Source organism: Molossus molossus, unplaced genomic scaffold, assembly GCF_014108415.1.
Source record: "Molossus molossus isolate mMolMol1 unplaced genomic scaffold, mMolMol1.p scaffold_m16_p_22, whole genome shotgun sequence".
Lineage (NCBI taxonomy): Eukaryota > Metazoa > Chordata > Mammalia > Chiroptera > Molossidae > Molossus > Molossus molossus.
The window spans coordinates 14,279,732-14,300,836 of NW_023425358.1; the positions used below are offsets into that span (position 1 = coordinate 14,279,732).

At 48.7% G+C, this 21,105-nt stretch overlaps 1 protein-coding gene across 2 annotated transcripts; it reads left to right on the top strand.

Moving 5' to 3' along the window:
• Window positions 1-1,752: 1,752 nt before the first annotated feature.
• On the top strand, window positions 1,753-19,863 carry TMEM218 (transmembrane protein 218). 2 transcript variants are annotated; one of them, XM_036276901.1, is made up of 4 exons: window positions 1,753-1,777; window positions 13,763-13,872; window positions 14,875-14,977; window positions 18,415-19,863. In XM_036276901.1, exons 2-4 carry the CDS (start codon window positions 13,763-13,765, stop codon window positions 18,547-18,549), a joined length of 348 nt encoding a protein of 115 aa, XP_036132794.1. In that variant the 5' UTR covers window positions 1,753-1,777; the 3' UTR covers window positions 18,550-19,863. The 2 variants fall into 2 exon arrangements, with proteins under 2 accessions (XP_036132794.1, XP_036132795.1); XM_036276902.1 differs by having other exon boundaries at window positions 1,758-1,781.
• The last annotated feature ends 1,242 nt before the right edge of the window (window positions 19,864-21,105 follow it).

Sequence of the window (21,105 nt, forward strand, 5' to 3'; positions counted from 1 at the left end):
CACAATGTTATTTTCCACTGTTTGTCTCCACTCTGGCTTAGACCAGTTTCCCTATTGCTTCCCAGATATTCAGTGCTCATTCTTGTCTCAGCCTCTTTGCTCAAACTATTTTCTCTCTCTGGATTCACTTCTATCTCTGTTCCACCTTTCCCATTTCTACCCATATGCCAGGGCTCAGCATGAGTTCCAGCTAAACCATGAAGACGCACATTAACTCTAGTAAAAAAACATTTCCCCCAATGATACAAGTGAAGAAGTGCTCTGAAAACTACAAAATGCTCTGTAAATATGAAGTAGTAGTATTATCTTTTGGAGCAATTAACTATGTTTGGCCCATTGTTATATCTCGCTTTAAAGCATTTCCTAATTGTTTCATATGCTATTAACATTAGCAAACCACAAGCTATTAAGGCAGGAGTCACATGGTATTTCTTTTGTATCTTACCAGTGCTTAGCTACAGTTAACACTCAATTCTAATGAAATGAATTAATCATAATAATGGCTTTCTATACCACAGAGCTCTTTATTGGTCCAAGTAAGGTCAAGTTGGTAAACACATTGAAAATCATTGGTTAGTACATATGGCTGAACCCTTGAAAGTAGAATAAATTTGAGACATACATCCAATGGAATTCAATCGTCTTCTTCCATTTCACCCTTAAAGCTATGATTCAGCATCGGAGTCCCTAAATCAAAGATTCAGTGTTCCAGGATTGAGTCGTTTGCTTCATATTTCAGAATGTTGTATAAGGTCATGGGTTCAAATATTAACAGCTCTCACGTTTGGTAGTGTTTTTATTTTTGTTTTCCTGTTTCCCTTCCTGTTTCAGCAATGGAGCATGCATCCTCTGTCCTACTTCCTTTGGTTAGCCTGGTTTATGAATCTTTTGGTCTAACAGGCTTCAGCCTCGGAACAAAATCAAGGCAAGTTTAGTTCCCAGTTAGTAAGGGCAGCTTGCTAAAAGCGTGGATCAGTTCCAGTTACAGAAGCTTGGAGGTGTGGCTACAGAAGATTCACTTGATTGACCCTGGCCTCTCTTCCCAGTTCTGTCCTGTGAGTAGACTCATCCTTACCACAGTGTACTTCATAAGGATAACGGAAGAATAAGGCCAGATAGGAATAAATGAAGGCGTGGTGTCACAACTAGTGCTTTGTACTCGGTTCTATCCGGGAGCATTAAGGGCCCGGAATGACTGGGCCTGCCCCCACTTCGAGGCTGCATCTGATTTTACCCACCGGCGCCAGTGGGTCAGGCACTGAGATGCTCATCGGACCTCGGAACAGGCACTAACGTCCAGACTGCTGTACCTGTCTCCGCACTTAGAGATGGACGAAAGTGTTGTCGGAACCGGCGAATCCCGGCAGGGCTCTGCAATCTCCATAGTAACAGAGAGGGAGGCCCGGAAAACAGCTCTTTTCCGTCCTACAATCCGCCCTCAGGCTAGACTAGCCAATGAGCCCTCGGGTTACCTAAAAATTGGTGTGATTGACAGGGAGTAGGGCGTGCGCGGAGCCCGGACTGCCTCTATCCAATCGAGCTTGAGGCGAGCCCCAGGACCGACAGGCTCCAACCAATCGGAGGGCGTAACAGAGTGCGACGTGCCCACCCTCTACGCTGCCTGGAGCCGTGGCGGGCGTAAGCAAATAAGGGGAAACTGGGCGCTGAAAGAGAGGCGCTGATTAGCGAATCTAGGGCCGCCTGGATGAAAGCCCATTTGTGATTCGTTCCGAGTAGACCAAAGCCCCGGTGGCTGAAACCAGCCGGACTGCGAGGTGTGAGTAGGTACCCGGGTGGGAGCCAGGGGAGGGCGGAGGTGAGGAGTGGGGATCCCTGCAGAGGACAGGAAGGCGGAGGAGAGAATGGCTGAGGCTGGAGCCGAGGGATCTGGGCCCGAGGAGGCTGGGCCCGAGGGGGTTGGAAGAGGCGGGGCGGTAGGCGGGGCGCTGACCCATCACACCGGGCTGGACCGCCCATCCGGACCCCAGGCCCCGGGACAGTAAATACTTAACTGCGGGCCGAGAAGAAAGGAATGTTTTATTTTTCATGTTTCTAAGAAAGTGAAATGTCAGCGCCTGAGTCAATACCTTATGACTCAAACCTTAATCTCTATCCCAAGTACCGGGGATAGCGGGTGAACACTGAAAGTGACACCCAGGGGCAGGTGACCGGGATGGAGCGGTGGAGAGTTGAGACCTGGGGGAGGGAGGGAGACCGAGGAGAAAGGTGAGACACGTGGTGATGGGAGGTGGGGGTGAGGAAGTGAGGCTCGGGCTGTGTTCTCCGGTCGCCGGACTAGATCAGCACATGCCCTGGAAGAGTCCAGAGCCCTCGTGAGTGGCATGTCCTCTCTGCAGCCCTGAGTGACCGGTCCTGGCCCTGCGTGATGTTGTGACAGACGGGCATTGCCTGGCACCGACTGCTGCATACCAACACTGCCCAGGATAAAGTTGGGCAAGACGTGGTCTGCATCCGTTGATCCTCTTTTCTATGAGTTGGTTAAGAGATGATGTCACACTGATAGCATTTAGGTAGCTTGGCAATTGATTTTTCCCAACCTGCATTTTACATAATTATAAAGCTAGAAGCATTATCTTAATATTTTAAATTTCAAGCCATAATGAAGTGTTTAAAGTAAAAAAAAAAAAAAATTAAGTGTGAGCCCACTTCCCACCCCTGCTGCCGCCAATTATTTTTGAAGATTTGGAACAGCTATAAAGGAAAATGAAACGAATTCTCCAGAAGGCTCTTTACTCTGTAATCCACTGTTTTCTGCTGCGTTCATGGGCTCGAGTCTGAAAATCAGAGAGTGGGTGAGATATATATCTCCCACCAGCAGCACTGGCCACCTTACCCTACATAAAATCCACTTTTGTACTGGACAGTATGTCATCATGTAATGGCCTTTAGTATTCTCACACGTGATCAACTTGTGAGCAGTGCATTTTTAATCCAATAGGCTATGTACATGTGCAAAGGTCAGTTACCTTAATGCAGCGATTGTCAACTGGTTTGCCACAATAATTTTTAAGACATGCAGTACCTGACTTTTTAGTCAGGGGCACTGACCTCTTTTCCCATAGATTATCAAATAAATTTAAAAAGTGACAACAGCCAACACAACAATAGCTGTGAATGAATCAAAATCATACCTATTTTTTGTCAGATCAGCAAAAAATACAATATATTTTTTAGTGTGCCGTGGAATTTACTAATTAGTTTATATGCACCATGAAATGAAAAAGGTTGAAAATCGCTGCCTTAATGTGTGCCACTATCAGTTTCTCTGAGAGCTGGTTCCAAGGTATGTAGAACCAACTGTTAAATGAAGAAAGAAAGCACTACAAAAAAGTTTTGGATAAACTCTTTCCAAAGAAAGACCTCACAGATGAGCACAGAGGGGAAACGGCCCGATATTTATTTGTTCTTCGTGATACCTTCTGAACAGGGTGTTCGAATTTAGACAAGTTGTTGTTGTTGTTGTTGTTATTATTATTATTATTATTATTTTAATCCTCACCTGAGGATATGCTTATTGATTTTATTATTTTTATTATTATTATTATTTTTTATCCTCACCCGAGGACATTTTTCCATTTTTTGTACAGATAGAGTGGGAGGGAAAGAGAGGAAGAGAGAGAGAGGGAAACATCGATGTGAAAGAGACACATCGAGTGGCTGCCACCCGCACGACCAACCAGGGCCGGGGACAAACTGCAACCGAGATACGTGCCCTTAGCGGGAACCGAACCCGGGTCTCTCCGGACCGCAGGCGGACGCTCCAACCACTGAGCCAAACCAGCCAGGGCTGCTTATTGATTTTAGAGAGAAACTTGATGTGAGAGACATTAGTTGGTTGCCTCTCCCCCCATGCCCCAATCTACTGCCCCACCTCTTTCAGCTTCCTCAGGCCAATGACTATTTTGTAACTGCCAGTCTATACTTCTTAATCCCTTCACATTTTTTACCCAGTACCCCAACCTCCCTCCCCTTTGGCAACCATCAGTCTGTTTTTGTATCTATGAGTCTGTTTCCTTTTTTTTTATATACATTTTTTTTCTTTTATTGATTTTAGAGAGAGAGAAAGTGAGAAGAAGAGAGCTAGAAACATCAATGAGAGAGAACATTGACTGGCCGCCTCCTGCATGCTCCCCACTGGGGATTTGGCCCACAACCTGGGCATATGCCCTGACTGGGAATCGAACTGGTGACCTCTTGGTGCATGGGTCAACGCTCAACCACTGAGCCACACCAGCCGGACTATTTCTGTTTTTTTGTTGTGTTTATTTTTGTTCATTAAATTCCACATATAAGTGAAATCATATGTTATTTGTCTTTCTCTGACTGATTTATTTCACTCAGCATAATACACTCTAGGTCCATCCATGCTGTTGCAAATGGTAAGATGTACTTTTTTACGGCCGAGTAGTGTTCCACTGTATAAATGTGCCACCACTTTTTTGTCCACTCATCTACTGATGGGCACTTGGGCTGCTTTCATAGCTTGGCTATTGTAAATAACACTGCAATGAACATAGGGGTGCATATATTCTTTTGAATAAGTGTTTCGGGTTTCTTCAAATATATACCCAAAAGTGGAATTACTGGATCATAAGGCAGTTCCATTTTTAATTTTTTGAGATAACTCCATACTGTTTTCCACGGTGGCTACACTAATCTGCTTTCCCACCAAGAGTGTATAAGGGTTCTCTTTTCTCCACATCCTCACCAACACTTGTTTGTTGTTTTATTAATGATAGCCATTCTGACAGGGTGAGATGACATCTCCTTGTGGTTTTAATTTACGTTTCTTTGGTGATTAGTGAAGTTGAGCATCTTTTCATATGTCTCTTGGCCATCTGGATGTCCTCTTTGGAGACATGTCTATTCAGGTCCTTTGCCCATTTTTCAATTGGATTGTTTGGTTTGTGGTGTTGGGTTGTATGAGTTTTTTATAAATTTGGGATATTAACCCTTTAACAGATGTATCATTGGCGAATATGTTCTCCCATTCAAAGGGTTATCTTTCCATTTTGTTGATGGTTTCTTTTGCTGTGCAAAAAAACCTGCCTCATTTCTAATGCCTTCTTCCTAGACTCCTTTTCATCTCCACAGCTAAGCCAGAGTTTTGACCCTCAACATCTCTTATCTGGAGAACTGCAATAGTATCCCGATTGGCCACCAATCTCTGTTCTTTGATTTCAATTCATATGTACCCTGCTACCAGTTACCTTTTTAAGAGTTAAGAATTATCTGAAAATTATTACAAATAGTAAGTATTACACTGGGTAGTATAACAAATACCCATGACCTGCCAACTAGATTAACAAACATCAACATTTTGGCACATCTGCTTAAGGTTTTCTTTGTTGTTGTTTTTGTTCTTTAAGAAATAGAACATCACAGATTTAGTTCAAATCCCTTTTAATCTTTTTCCTGGCCCCATGCCCCTTTCTTCCTCTCTCCCCAGAGGCAAACACTCTTCTGAAATTGTTATGCTTTATTTGTGCCCATATTTTTATACTTTGACTATATATATGTTTATTATAAACAATATATATTGCTACTAAGTTTTTTACTTTATTTTTAAAATACAAACATTATTATACTGTGGGCTTCATTTTGCAACTTGCTTTTGTCGCTCAACATTATTTCTGAGATGTATTTATATCCATACAGATAGGTCATTTGTTCATTTCATATTCATTATGAGTTTGTAATATTGCATCCATTCTCTTATTGATGGACATTTAGGTTTTTCCAGATGTTTTGCTATTATTAACTAACATCTTTGTACATGTCTCTTTGTACAAGAGTTTTTCCCGAACTGTGGTTCTCCAGGGGGGTAGTACTGCCCTTTGGCCATTTTGGAATCCACGAGGGCATATTTGAGTATTATTGTAATTTTGGAGGCACTGCCGGGGTTTGCAGAGCAGGGCTGGAGCTGTTTGATGTTCTGCGGTGCGTGGACAGCCCCTCACTGTGAAGAACTGTCCTGCATCCTGTACAACTTCTGAGCATCCCACAGGATACTCATTTATAATCTGAGCCTAAATCTAATTTTATTTTTTGTATAAACATAATGTATTTTTTGGCAGGGTTGAATATAGTTAAAATTTCCAGAAATGCAACTCTAATGTAAATCAAGGAGAAATTATACTTATTGTGGTTTGGAACTTTAACAAGAGTTGTTCATCACTCTAGAAAAATCACATTACTGAAGGCAGCCCAGCTCGTGGTATTTGAGTTGCCATCCAACGCACCTGCATCAGCCTGCGTTTTGTAGCTTTTGCATTCTTGGTGATTCTAAGTTTAGGTGCAAGCATCTGACTGCTGTACTTCATTATGGATTCTAGTGTAGTCAGCCTGAACATTTGTATATTTAAACATATGCTGTTTTATAATGAATTACTTTCCATTTAAAATTGGTTTCTGGGTATGATATAAAGTAGAGATCTAATTTCATTATTTTCTGATTGGATGATCATTTGTCCCAACACCATCTATGCAGTCCACTGAACCATAAAGCCAACTCTGCCTGTGCAAAGCTCTCATAAATGCATGGATCTGTCTCTGGGTTCTCTGTTTTATTCTACTGGCCCCTGTGTCTTTATGCCGCTCTCACACTGTTTTAATTACCTTGGTTTTATAATGTGTCTTGTGGCAGTTGGTAACAAGGAAGGCAAGTTTCCATCCTAGTTCTTAAAATTCTTTTTGCTATTCTTGGGCCTTTGCTTTTCCATATGAATTTAGGATCAGTTTTCAAGTTCCACAAAAAAATATATTATTTTGAGATTTGGGGTTAGAAAGGCATTGAATTGATAGATTAGGGAAAATTAAAATCTATTGAAGTTGAACCATCCCACATAGGAGCATGGGTTATTTCTCTATTCAGGTCTGTCTTATTTTTCTATTCAGGTCATTAAAAAAAAAACAACAACTTTGAATAAAGTCTTGTAACTTTTGCTATAAAAATCTTATACATCTTTTGTTGGATTTATTCCTACTTATACATATATACATATTCATATACACCTTTTTATTATGAAAGTTTCAAATATATTCAAAAGTATAGAATCTAGTATAGCAAACACTCATCATTCAGTTTCAACAGTTAACTCATAACCAGTCTTTTTTTATATTAGCCCCTTCACCTCATCTGCCCGGATAATTATGGAGTTTCTGGACATCATTTTCTGTTATATATGTGTATATTATGCATATGGTAAATCATTTTTAGCAATATAATCACATTTAAAAAACATTTTTCACTTAAAAAATGAAGAGCAGTTCCCTAATATCATCAACTATCCAGCTACTGTACTATTCAAATTTCTCAGTTGTCTCATAAAAGTTTTTTACAATTGGTTTGTTTGACTCAAGACCCAAAGTTCATATATTACACTGGGCTGATAGGTCTCTTCAGACTTTTTCTTTAAAGGAAACTTTTTACTATAAACTTTTTGGTGAAATGTAACACACATACAGAAAAGTATACAAATCAGAAGTATATAGGTAGATACAATTTAACAAAATTAACAAAGCCATGTAACCAACATGATCAAGAAACAAAATTTCATAAGCACCCCAGAATCCTCTTCTTGCTCCCTCCACTCACTACATTCCACAAGGTAGCCTTCCTCCTGACTTCTAACCCCAAAATTAGTTTGACCTGTTTCAGAACATTATGTACATGGAATTACAGAGTACAAGCTCTGTATTGCTTGGGTATGTTGTAGTTTGTTCGTTCTCATTGCTTTGTGCTATTCCATTATATGAACAAAGGAATAGTACCACACTTTATCCATTCAGTTGATAAATATTTGTGTGGTTTCTCTTTTTAGCTATTTCAAATAGGGCTTCAGTGAACTTTCGTACATGTCTTAGCGAACTTACGTGTGCATTTCTGTTGGGAATACACCCAGGAATAGAAGAGCTGGGTCTGGGGCTCATGTTTAGAGTCGGCTTTGCCAGGTACTGCCACAGTCTCCAAAGCGGCTGCAGTGGTTTTCACACTCACCCGAAGTGTGTGGGTTGTTCCACACCTTTGGCAACACTTAGTGTTGTCTGTCATTTTCATTTTAGCCATTGTGGTGGTTCCCATTTGTAATTCCCCGATGGTGAATAAAGCACCTTTTCACATATTTAAAATATTGGACATTTGTATATCTTCTTTGTCAAATGTTTATTCTTATCTTTTTATCTGCTTGGTCTATCAGTTTCTGAGAGAGGTATATTAAAATCTCCCACTAAATTTGTGGGTTTGTCCATTTAGTGCAGTGACTCTTTGAATTGTTGGCCTTATATATTTTGAGGGTTTGTTTCAAGTGTATATTTGTTTTGAGTTGTATCTTGTTGGTAAGTTACTCCTTATGTGACTTCGTTAGTTTTTCCAAAGCTTTACATTCTATTTTGCTTGATACTAATATTGCTTCCCCAGCTTATGTTTTATTTTGTTTTGCTCATTTTTAAATTGTGTTAATAGCCCTGGCCATTTTGGCTCAGCGGTTAGAGCGTCGGCCTGTGGTCCAGAGAGACCCAGGTTCGGTTCCTGCTAAGGGCATGTGCCTTGGTTGCAGTTTGTCCCCGGCCCTGGTTGGGTCGTGCAGGTGGCAGCCACTCGATGTGTCCCTTTCACATCGATGTTTCTCTCTCTCTCCCTCCCACTCTATCTGAACAAAAAATGGAAAAATGTCCTCAGGTGAAGATAAAAAATAAATAAATAAAATAAATTGTGTTAATAAACACATAACATTAAATTTACCATCTTTAGTGTTTACCTATACTGTCTTTTAAACAGGTATAGTTAGCTTAACAAAGCCTACAGGTAATCATTAACTCTCACCTCCTCCGGAGTAAAATAGTGACCCAAGGTAATAACGCTTAAACTTGGAACTATCCTTTCTCATCTTCCACATAACCGTTGACAAATATTTTCGTTCCTCCCTGTTTATAACTACTCAAACGTTGGTCCTTACTTGTCGTTACAGAGAGCACTGCTGTCGGTGTTTGCCTGTGCTTTCTCCCCGTCTCCCTACGTGTCAGGCCATCTTCCTTGGTCCGCTTCCTTCTTGCTGAAGTGTGTATATAGGAGGCGGACTCCATTTCGGTCTTTGTGTGTCTGAAAGCATCTTGGTTTCACACTCGCTCGTGTGGGTGCCTTCGTGCCGACCTGGGGTGGCACCCCTGCAGGGAGGTCTCGATTTGTCCCCCCTGGGATCCTGCGGGCTTCTCACTTTTAGTCTAGTTTTCATGTTAATCTTACTACTTGGATTCCATTTCCTATGGTTTGACTCCACACCTACATGTGATGTAGGGTTGGAATTCAGGTTTCCTTTGGGTTATTTTATTGATTTTAGAGAGATCGGAAGGGAGAGGGAGAGAGAAACACTAATGTGAAAGAGAAACATCAGTCGCTGCCTCCTGCATGCTCCCTGCTGGGGATGAAGCCTGAAGTCCAGGCTTGCGCCCTGACTGGGCATTGAACCGGGACCTCTTGGTGCATGGGACGACGCTCAGCCACTGAGCCACACCAGCCAGGGCGCGTTACTCATTTTTTTACCCAAGTCCTGAGCTGCTTGGCCAGCTTTCCTTCGACCAAGTCAGCAGCGAATTCTTTAGTCCCTATTTCCAGAGCAGGTGAGTCCTGTTAGGGCCGCTCTCTCCTTGTTCTCAGCAGTGGTTCTGTGGATCCAGGGTGTGAGCCCTCATCTCTCCAGGAGAGGCCAGCACTGAGCCACGTTGGCTCCCGTGGCCCTTGCTCCGCCCTGCTCACCACTCAGGCTCCCAGGTACATTGTTGTTTATAGCATTTAAGGGTTTTCCTTTATTGCTTTTGAGCTCCACTGTGTATTAAATTCCTTTTGTTCTATTTTCTTAAGCATTTTTCTGTGTTCATTTTTGTGTGAGGTACTTTCTTTGTTAGCTCTGTCCAGTGTTGAGCAGGAGCCTCAGTTTTTTTCTGAAACCCGATATGCTCCTGTCACCCCCACTGGATTTTTGTGGACTTGTTAGCACTGCTTCATTCATTTATCCAACAACTATTTGCTGAGTATAGTCTCTGGTCAGACCTGGGGATCCTGTGCTAAGCAGGATCTGTCCTCATGGAGTTTTCTGTTTAATTGGAGAGGCAGAAAGCGAACCTGCAAACAATAAATAAACACGGGAAGTCCAGTTTGTGAGATGTGCTTGGAAGGAAGGAGTGATGGAGAGGAGCAGTTGCGGCTTGCAAGCCGGGGCAGGCGGGAAGCGCTCTAAGGATGCTGCTTTTGAAGCTGAGACCAGAAGGGTGAGCAGGGTCCAGCCCTGCAAACAGCGGCGGGCTTGTTTGGGGTCAGGTTAATCCCAGGAAGTGGAAACCGCAAGTCCAAGGACCCAGGGGTGGGGAAACACTTGGCATGTTAGAGTTGGGAGGTGACACCCTTGTGCTCCAAGGAGGGAAGAGTGTGCCCCCGGGAGGGTGGAGAGGCAAGCGGGAGCCACCCCTCTCTGCTGCCCACCCCTCTCTGCTGCCCTCCCCCCTCTGCTGCCCTCCCCTCTCTGCTGCCCTCCCCTGCTGCCCTCCCCTCTCTGCCCACCCTCCCCTGCTGCCCTCCCCTCTCAGCTGCCCTCCCCTCTCAGCTGCCCTCCCCTCTCTGCCCACCCTCCCCTGCTGCCCTCCCCTCTCAGCTGCCCTCCCCTCTCTGCCCGCCCTCCCCTCTCTGCCCACCCTCCCCTGCTGCCCTCCCCTCTCAGCTGCCCTCCCCTCTCTGCTGCCCTCCCCTCTCTGCCCACCCTCCCCTGCTGCCCTCCCCTGCTGCCCTCCCCTCTCTGCCCACCCTCCCCTGCTGCCCTCCCCTCTCGGCTGCCCTCCCCTGCTGCCCTCCCTTCTCTGCCCACCCTCCCCTGCTGCCCTCCCCTGCTGCCTTCCCTTCTCTGCCCACCCTCCCCTGCTGCCCTCCCCTCTCTGCCCACCCCCCCTCCACTCTGTTGCTGCACTGACCCTTCCCCCAATGGGCCGTGCAGAGTCGCCTCCTCACTGCCTCGATTCGCATGCGCGCTGTTTTCCTACTTCTCAGAGTGTAAGATAGGTGGTTGTTGACATGACAGTGTCTGCCAATAGGCCGTGAGCTTCTCTCCAAGGACAGGTCTTACCTCGTGCCCCCAGCACGCAGCACATGTTGTACATGGTGGGCACAAAGAGAATGTTGATTGATTAAATACTTGGGTTTGGGTTTTCCAGCAGTTGGTGCTTGGGGCTTCTTTGCAATACCTTGATAACGGGACTTCTCATAGATAATAATTTTTGTGGTATTTAAACCACCAGAGTAAAGGAAACCATCAACCCGAGGAGGAAGTTTTTGCTTAAGGCTTATCTCTGACACTGTAGGGAAAGTAGTCAGGGTCTTTTCAGATGTAATTAAGGTAAGGACATTGAGATGAGATTATATTGGATCCTTTGGGTGGACCCTGAATTCAACGACAAGTGTCCTCCTAAAAGACAGCAGAGGAGAAGACACAGAGGAGAGACCACAGAAATTGGAGGGACGCGGCCACGAGCCAGGGAATGCCAGGAGCCACCAGAATCTGCAAGAGGCAGGACGGATTCTCCTCCAGAGCCTTCGGAGGGAGGGTGGCCGGGATGACACTTGATTTCAGACCTCTGGCCCCCAGAACTGTGAGAGAACCGTGGGTTTCTAATGTAAAATGCCCAGTTTAATACGTATCTCTCTCATTACACCTGCGTGACGTGGATACAATAATACCTGCCTCAGACTGGTATTGCCATGATTAAATAGGATATATACTACCTACCTCAGGAACTTATTGCAGTGATTAAATGAGGTAGATGTAGCCCCTGTCTCAGAGCTTATTGCTGTGATTAATGGCATGTATTTGTAAGGTACTCAGCACACAGTGAATGTTCAAAACCAAGGGCGGCTCCCCCTCTCCCTCCTCTTCCTCCTCCTCTTCTTCAAGGACTTGGGCATTTGCTCGCTCCTGTGCAGGAAATCTCAACAGCAGAGCGGGACATTTGTCTTCTGCTTGGTGGGCCGAAGCTGGTTCCAAGGCCTTGACCTGAGAGCTGAGAGCGCCCCCCCACGTGGCCGAGGCCCTCTCCGCCCTGCGCCTTTCGGCCCTCCACTCTGCTTTTGTTCAGCTTTCTACTGCGCGGTGGGGGAAGACAAACCAGATACCAAATTTGGAATGACCCACCAGCGCAGAAGGCTGCTTCTCAGCCCTCACCAGAAAGGAGGGTTTCGTTCTACATGTCTAATTCCTGCTAAGGCCTCTGAGACTGGACGGTCCCCCAAACCTGACACACCAGTCATCAGAAATGCCCCACGGTTCAGACGTTCTGTATTTGGCCGAATGCTTTCATACGCCCAGGAGCGCCTGAAGCTGAGAGGACACCTCGTCACGGCCCAGAGCTGAGCTGGGTGCAGGGCTTATGCTTCGTGTCCCCACAGATGGCGGGCACCGCGCTCGGAGTGGGGGCCCAGGGCTGAGCAGGTGCAGGACTCATGCTTCGTGTCCCCACAGATGGCGGGCACCGCGCTCGGAGTGGGGGCCCAGGGCTGAGCAGGTGCAGGGCTCATGCTTCCTGTCCCCACAGATGGCGGGCACCGTGCTCGGAGTGGGGGCCCAGGGCTGAGCAGGTGCAGGACTCATGCTTCGTGTCCCCACAGATGGCGGGCACCGCGCTCGGAGTGGGGGCCCAGGGCTGAGCAGGTGCAGGGCTCATGCTTCCTGTCCCCACAGATGGCGGGCACCGTGCTCGGAGTGGGAGCCCAGGGCTGAGCGGGCGCAGGGCTCATGCTTCCTGTCCCCACAGATGGCAGGCACCGTGCTTGGAGTGGGAGCCCAGGGCTGAGCGGGCGCAGGGCTCATGCTTCCTGTCCCCACAGATGGCGGGCACCGTGCTCGGAGTGGGGGCCCAGGGCTGAGCGGGCGCAGGGCTCATGCTTCCTGTCCCCACAGATGGCGGGCACCGTGCTTGGAGTGGGGGCCCAGGGCTGAGCAGGCACAGGGCTCATGCTTCCTGTCCCCACAAATGGCGGGCACCGTGCTCGGAGTGGGGGCCCAGGGCTGAGCAGGTGCAGGACTCATGCTTCCTGTCCCCACAGATGGCGGGCACCGTGCTCGGAGTGGGAGCCCAGGGCTGAGCGGGCGCAGGGCTCATGCTTCCTGTCCCCACAGATGGCGGGCACCGTGCTTGGAGTGGGAGCCCAGGGCTGAGCGGGCGCAGGGCTCATGCTTCCTGTCCCCACAGATGGCGGGCACCGTGCTCGGAGTGGGGGCCCAGGGCTGAGCGGGCGCAGGGCTCATGCTTCCTGTCCCCACAGATGGCGGGCACCGTGCTTGGAGTGGGGGCCCAGGGCTGAGCAGGCACAGGGCTCATGCTTCCTGTCCCCACAAATGGCGGGCACCGTGCTCGGAGTGGGGGCCCAGGGCTGAGCAGGTGCAGGGCTCATGCTTCCTGTCCCCACAGATGGCGGGCACCGTGCTCGGAGTGGGGGCCCAGGGCTGAGCAGGCACAGGGCTCATGCTTCCTGTCCCCACAAATGGCGGGCACCGTGCTCGGAGTGGGGGCCCAGGGCTGAGCAGGTGCAGGACTCATGCTTCCTGTCCCCACAGATGGCGGGCACCGTGCTCGGAGTGGGGGCCCAGGGCTGAGCAGGTGCAGGACTCATGCTTCCTGTCCCCACAGATGGCAGGCACCGTGCTCGGAGTGGGAGCCCAGGGCTGAGCAGGTGCAGGACTCATGCTTCCTGTCCCCACAGATGGCGGGCACCGTGCTCGGAGTGGGAGCCGGCGTGTTCATCTTCGCTCTGCTCTGGGTGTCGGCGCTGCTGCTGTGTGCGCTGCTGTCCAGGGCCTCCGGGGTAGCCAGGTAAGGCAGTCTCCCTCTGGGAGTCCAGGGTAAAACAGAAGTCAAACCACTGATGCTCGTTACATATTTAGGATTCAGAAGATCCTTTCTGTAATTACTGGCACATTTTAGCCTTGATCACTAACACTAACTGTGTTATTGGCTCTGACCAGAGGTGGGAGGAGAGGGAAGCGCCGTTGTTCAGTCTGACCGTGGAGGAGCCCGTGGAGGAGCGGGGAGGGCATGGGATGAAAGAAAACCCGCTTCACTGCCTGTCGGATTTCTTGGGGGTGGGCGTGTGTGCCCAGGGAACACGCTGAGGACACGCTGCCTGTCAGCTGGCTGTCCATCAGGCACCAGCTTCAGAAGGGAGTCAGGCCGTAAGCTACCACCACGACACTATAGCATGTACCCTCTGGCCAGATAGTGTCAGTGTAAAGCAGCAAGTTACATACTTTACAAAATTATTCTGGTCTAAAAACAAACACAGAAGTAGGGGTGAGGGAGGGGCTGCTTGGCTTCCGTGATTATGAGTGCACAGAGGCAAAAGTGCAAACTGCCAGTTCCCATTCTTGGAGTTCGGAACAACTGGGAATGGACAGGAACGCCTCCAGCTGGTGCCTGCGGAGGAAGAAGGGCTTTGGGTTCAAGGGAAACATTTCTAAATTGACGGGCAGTGTGGACACAGGCCCCAGGGCCTTGTTAATGGGCTGAAACATGATTGGCCCCATGGAGGCCATCAGGCCTGACTACAGAGAAACTGCCAACAGTGTTTCACTCTGTCTTCAGACCCCAGGTTCTCGGGGGGTTTTGACCCCAGGTTCTCAGTGGTTTTGTATCCACATTCTCCGTGGTTTTGTATCCAGGTTCTCCATGGTTTTTGACCTGAGGTTCTCCATGGTTTTCACCCCAGGCTCTCTGTGTTCTGTCCCCTGGTTCTCTGTGTTCTGTCCCCAGGCTCTCTGTGTTCTGTCCCCAGGCTCTCTGTGTTCTGTCCCCAGGTTCTCTGTGTTCTGTCCGCAGGTTCTCCGTGGTCTTCGTGTTCCTCGGTGCTCTGAGCGTCACAGCAGCTCTGCTGCTCCTCCCCCGAGCCAGTGAAAGCCCCGCCCCAGAGGTCGAAATGAAGGTAAAACTCTTGCTTTTCTTTTGCCCCCTTGTTGTAACTCTTGTTCCTCTTGACCGAGACCTCACTCCTGCCCCGCGGTGTTCCCTGGCATCCACTGGCGGACCGGTGTTAGACTCGTACAGTTAACGCAAGGATGAGGAAAGCTGGTTGGGGGGTAGAGCCCCTGTCCCTGCACCCAGGAACAGAATCGGATTCTGAGTCCCCATCCAGATGAAGGAGCAGTGTGTCTGAAACCAGCTCATGTCCGGGCAGGGAGGGAACAGGAGTGTGGAGTAGGACTAGACCTTCTCCCGGCACCCAGGTGTCCCTCCCTGGGGCCTGGGCTCAGAAGCGCAGATCCTGGGCCTCAGCGTCTGCAGTGCCCTCGCGTGCTGCGCTTAGACCTCCATGTCTTTGGATTTTCCTCTTCTGATGTGAAGAGAATACTTTTCATAGAGAAGAGCAGTGAGGGAAAGAGGTTTTCTGGAAAGTAGAAGTTATACCGACAGATGAATGAGCACTCGTGGTCTTCTGGGAGCTCCTTCGGTCCTCATTCCTGGAACCACACCTGCCAGCACCCACCTCTCCTAAGGCCTGGTCCCCTCGCAGGCTCTCCGTGGAGAGTCGACTCAGCCTGGGCCACCCCTGACTGGGGCTCTGGCTTCATGCACGGCTGGTCTCAGACCCCTACGATCTCGATAACGGTATTGACATCTGATGTCCCATTATTCCTTCTGGCAGCTTCTTTCCTCCCAACCTCCACTTGCACTTCTTAAGTCGGAATGGTGAGAATAGCTAACGTATTCTCAGGGACTACTGTGTGCAAGGTACCATGGTAAGCTCATGTTTGCATTATCTCACTTAAGCCTCTAGACGACCCTAAGCAGTATGAAGTAGGTACCATTATTACCCCATTTTATAGATAAGGACAGCGAGACTGGAAGAGGTCAGAGTGACTTGCCCAAGTCAGACATACATAGAAAGAGTCAGAGCAAGAACTGAAGCTGAGAGTGTCTTCAAAACTTTCATTGTTGGGAACGCAGCAGACCTTTAGGGGCCATCACAGAGAGTTCAACAACAGTACACAAAATTATATGACTTCTGAACTAAAATTGGTACATATTTCTAACTCTGCCTAGGACCGCCTATGGCAAAAGGAAGGAAAATCATTCTGAAACTCCAAGGGAAATAATACTTAACATACAGTGTAAGGAATTCTTTCCATTCATGCTAGGTCCTTTTATCAGCCTTTGAAAACCACTCCGTTGCCCTGGCCAGTGTTCTCAGTGGTTAGAGCATTGGCCCGCAGACCAAAGGGTTGCCAGCTAAATTCCAGTCAAGGGCACGTACCTGGTTTGCAGGTTCAATCCCCAGCCCTGGTCGGGGCCCCTGCAGGAGGCAACCAATTGATGTGTCTCTCTCACATCAATGTGTCTCTCTCTATTTCTCTCTCCCTCGCTCCCTCTCCCCTCTCTTCCACTCTCTCTAAAAATCAATGGAGAAAGTATCCTCAGGTGAGGATTAACAGAAAAAGTAGAAGAAAGCAGGGTGTCGGTGTGAGTCCTGTTGGTGAGTCCGGGGAGGCTCCCCCCTGGGCTTCGCTGGCTGCGAGGGGAGCGCGGTGAGGCTGCTGTGTCTGCATCCCTGCAGATGTGAGAGCTGGAAGACGGCCGAGCAAACACTGCTCTAAAATCAATCCCACTCTCCTCTGTCCTGTGGGTTTCAGACCTGGGAGAGGACAACGGACTTTGAGCTAAAAATGTTCATCCACATGGCCCGCAGGACTGGAGCTCCCATTTTCTGGTTTTGAGAACTGGCCCCTGTAGCAGCCTGGCTCAATACCTATCAATAATACATGACCTGGGCCTTCTTCACCCAAGGCCTGCTAATTGGCTAATTAAAAAGTGAAACGTGTCGAACGAGCAAACATGTAGCCCGAGGGAGACTTGTTCAGTGCTGGAGCCAAGGTCAAAGTTATGTTAAAGCTGTTTGATCAAACTGACCTTTGTTCTGAGCAGGCTGTGGGAGTATCTGCGGAGCAGCCCTTTCTTCTTGGTGTTTCTGGGTCTCGGCGATTGCAGCGGTGTTCGGACTCGACAGGGGCTGCGTGTCGCCCTGCATTGTTACTTCCCGACTGCGGCTCCAACGCATGACCGCACACTCTGGCTTTCCACACGACAGTGTTCTTTCAGAGTGACCTGGAAGTCCAAAACCAGTCTCACTGGGCCAAAATCAAGGCTTGGAAGGGCTGACTCCCTCTCTCGCGGTTCTAGGGAAGGCTGTTGGCTTGCCCTTCCAGCTTCTGGAGGCCACCCTTGGCCGGGGGTGCCCGGGCTCCATCTTCAGAGCCAGGAAGGTGACACCTCTCCAGTTCTGCTTCCCTCTTCTGCTTCTCAGGACCTGTGCTTCTGCCGGGCCCTCCTGGCTTAGATAACCCAGGCGAATCTCTCTGTGTTAAGGTCAGCTAACTGGCAAGCTCAGCTCCATTTACAACCTGAATTCTGCATGGCCATGTCATCTAAACATTCCCAATTTCTGAAAATTAAGACGTGGACATTCTTGTCTACCCCAATCCCTTTCACGTGTTTGGGACCCTCCACTGGGTACGGGTTTTTCAGAACTTCTGGAATCTGTGAATCCCCCAGTGTCTTGGTTTGTGTAGCTGCTCCACAAGGTTTGTAGGTTAAATTTCTCTTTCCTGCCCCAACTTAGTCGCCACCGATCGGGTCTGGAGCTCTGGCAGTGGACGGTAGACCAGTGGGTAGAGCCAGCACTGATTGTAGGTTTTTGTCAGCAAAGACTAACAGCTTTGGGGCCTCAAGGACGACCAGGCAACCAACCATATGCTTTGGGGCACGTTATCTACCTGTCCCCTTAGTGTTTCAGTGTCTCAGATAAATGGCCGTGTTCCCTGCCCCTTGGAATACTGGGTATGACTGTTTGGGTTCAGAACTCTTCGGAGGAGAGTTTTAAAGAGCCACCTTTTCATTTTGAAAACAAACCCTCCGGTGGGTTATGTTTGGGTGGGATTTGGGTACATGGGATTCATTATGCTATTGTATTGCTATGTATGTTTAAAATTCTCCCTGATAAAAAGTTAACAACAAAACATGAGCTTTTCTAAGACCAAATAGGCTTCTCGAGAATGCTTTTAGACAAGAAAGATGTGATTCTCGAACATGAAAGAACTCGCCCAGGGTGTTTGAAGTGTTTACCAGCCTCCTAAATGAGCCATTTGTCTCCGTACTTATTGGCTCTTTGTCTGTACTTCCGGCTCAGGCGTTGAGGAAACGTTCTTCCCTGACCATTAGCAGAGGAGACTCGGGCAGGATGTTACTGGAAGTTACAAATAGGAACAGACTCTGGGCCCGTTCATCAGAGATTTCACACGAGCACAGAGGAGCACAGCCGGGGTGCCGCAGTGATAGGAATCTCATGTCCGACGTTTTCTTCTCCAGATTGTGGATGCCTTTTTCATTGGTCGCTACGTCCTGCTGGCCTTCCTCACTGCTGTCTTCCTCGGAGGTCTCTTCTTGGTTCTAACGTACCACATCCTGGAGCCAATCTATGCCAAACCACTGAGGTCCTACTGAGTGCTGTTCACGAAAACCAAGACTCCGTCCTCTCTCTCGCTTTGATGGGATTGATGAGCAGAAAGGCGCCGCTCGGAGCTTTGTTTTGATGGCCTTTGGGCCTTAAGGTCCGGGAACGTCCATTCACTGCCGAGACGTCCCTTGAGTCCTCGCTGCCAGGCACGGGTTGCAAAACTGTCTCTTTGGAGGTGGATTCCCAGTAGCTTACGAGGGATGGTGCGCTCTCAGCACCTGCACCTCAGGTTCTCCATCTGGTGAGGGGAATAGTAACAGTGATCTGCTTCGAGGAGATTTTCAACCAAATGTCAGTAAGTGGATTTCGGGAAAAGGTACACTTGGCTCCTGCTGTCCAATAAATGAGAATTTGGTCCTTTAGATAATACATAAAGTTCTTAGTTTTAAGGTTGGGGTCGTGTGCAAAGGAAAGGCACTCAGAGTTCAAAAGGTGATGTTCCTGGGATGAGTGGGAAGACTTACTGGGTGTCAGCCACTGAGCACCGCGTGTCGGCCACAGCCTCCGCAGGGCCCTCCCTGCTCTCGACGCAGCACACGCCCCAGCTGAGCACTGGCCGCACTTCAGACTCGGCCCCAGCGTCCTGAATCCCGCACTAGGTGTTTCAGGTTTACTTAGGGATCAGCGGAGGGTGCGGGAGTGCTGGTTGTTGGTCTTGCCACTCTGTGTCTCTGCATTCCTTTACTCCCAGGATTTGGTGGCCGTCGGTGGCCTTATCTAATGACCGTAGAACCCATTCAGGTTACTGTCATCTTTGTAGCCCTTTCTCCAAAGCCGATGAGGAATGTATATCCCAGGGTCAGACATCACTGACACCGTCTAAGATCCTAGGCCAAGCGAAGCCTGTCGCTGAGCCGAGGGGCACCGGGCTGGCTCCTCTCTGGCAGTCTCATCGCGACCCCGGAGCTGCCTGAACAAGGGTCTCCCAGTGTAAAGTTAAGGACTGGAAAACAGGTTGAAAAAAGAACTTTTAGCGCATGCTATCTGCCAGCCATACTCCAGTTCCTTGAGATGGAATCTATGTAATCTTTACGACAGTCTGTTATTACCCCCCATTTTAAAGTTGGAAAAATAAAGGCTTAAAGAGATTCACTACCTTGTCCAAGCTTCACATAAGGCGAGTGTACACACCCAGGTGTGGCAGCCCCCGAGGCCTGTCTTGGACTGAAAAGAAAACAGCAGCTTTGGGAACTGTGCTTGAGAGTGTGAGGAACTCAGGGCCTCTTCCCTGCTTTCTCTCCTGGACCCTCTTGTCACTGCAGAGAAGATCCCCCGCCCTGCCATCCAAAGGTGGAGGGACGTGCCGGTGTGGCTCAGTGGTTGAGCGTCAGCCCACGCACCAAGAGGTCGCTGGTTTGATTCCCCATCAGGGCGCATGCCCGGGTTGTGGGCTCAATCCCCAGTGGGGGGCATGCAGGAGGCGGCCAATCAATATCTCTCTCTCATTGATGTTTCTCTCTCCCGCTCCCTCTCTCTCTGAAAAAAAAAAAAATCAATAAATACATATTTAACACTAATAATAAAGTGGAGAGAAGTGGTGACTTTGTTTTTTTTGTTTTTTATCCTCACCAGAGGACATTGTTCCATTTTTTGTTCAGGTAGAGTGGGAGGGAGAGAGAGGAACAGAGAGAGAGAGAGAGAGAAACAGCGACATGAAAGGGACACATCGAGTGGCTGCCACCCGCACAACCGACCAGGGCCGGGGACAAACTGCAACTGAGGTACACGCCCTTAGCGGGAACCGAAGCCGGGTCTCTCAGGACCACAGGCCGACGCTCTAACCGCTGAGCCAAACCGGCCAGGGCGAGAAGTGGTGACTTTGGGGAGTCGTGGGCTGGTGAGGGCCAAGTGCAGTTACCCCTGCCCTTGACCAGTGTCTGTCTTACTCAGTTTGGAAAAACTTGGCAGGTGAGGCTTTGTCACAGAAAGCTTCAAAGGAAATAGTGTCTCAGCCCGCCCCGGGGCCCTTAGGTAAGAAAAGAAAGAAGAACCCCCACACCACCACCCCGCAAATGGGAGGAAGAGGAGGGTGCGGACATGTAGCGGGAGGTGGGGCAGGATGGCGAGCCACGCTGGTGCTCCTCTCCGGACACCCCACGGACACCCCACGCAGCCTCCAGCTTCTGGGGAGTCGGTGTGGCGCTGCTGAACCCGCCTGGTGACTTCTAACGGCACGGCTGCCCCGTCACCTGAGAGACGTGCTGAAAAGGCAAATCTGGGAAATCTCTTGGAGGTTTCCGACTGGGAGTCTATCTCTTTTATTCCCCAACAAAGGTCCCAACTATTAGGTCAGTGGAGAAGGGCTGCGAAGCTCTGGGTGACTCCTCACATGGAGAAAAATGTGTTAAGGTTGGAAACTAAACTCCTCCCCAGAAACGCCACAGCCGTCCAGTTGCTGATGTTTTCACAGATGTAAATGACAGGCTTGTGCGTTAAGGGCAAAAATCATACTTGGAACCCAGTGTATTTTTAGCTCAGCCTGCGTTCTATAGACCCTGTCCTAACTACCAGCCATAGTGAAATGAATGATAGATTACTCTCCA

What these genes read in the sequence shown, in the direction of transcription:
- TMEM218 (XM_036276901.1), top strand. Translation starts at nt 13,763, where the DNA reads ATGGCGGGCACCGTGCTCGGAGTGGGAGCCGGCGTGTTCATCTTCGCT. An exon ending in AGGGCCTCCGGGGTAGCCAG is followed by an intron (nt 13,873 to 14,874) that starts GTAAGGCAGTCT and finishes TTCTGTCCGCAG; the next exon opens with GTTCTCCGTGGTCTTCGTGT. An exon ending in CCCCAGAGGTCGAAATGAAG is followed by an intron (nt 14,978 to 18,414) that starts GTAAAACTCTTG and finishes TTTCTTCTCCAG; the next exon opens with ATTGTGGATGCCTTTTTCAT.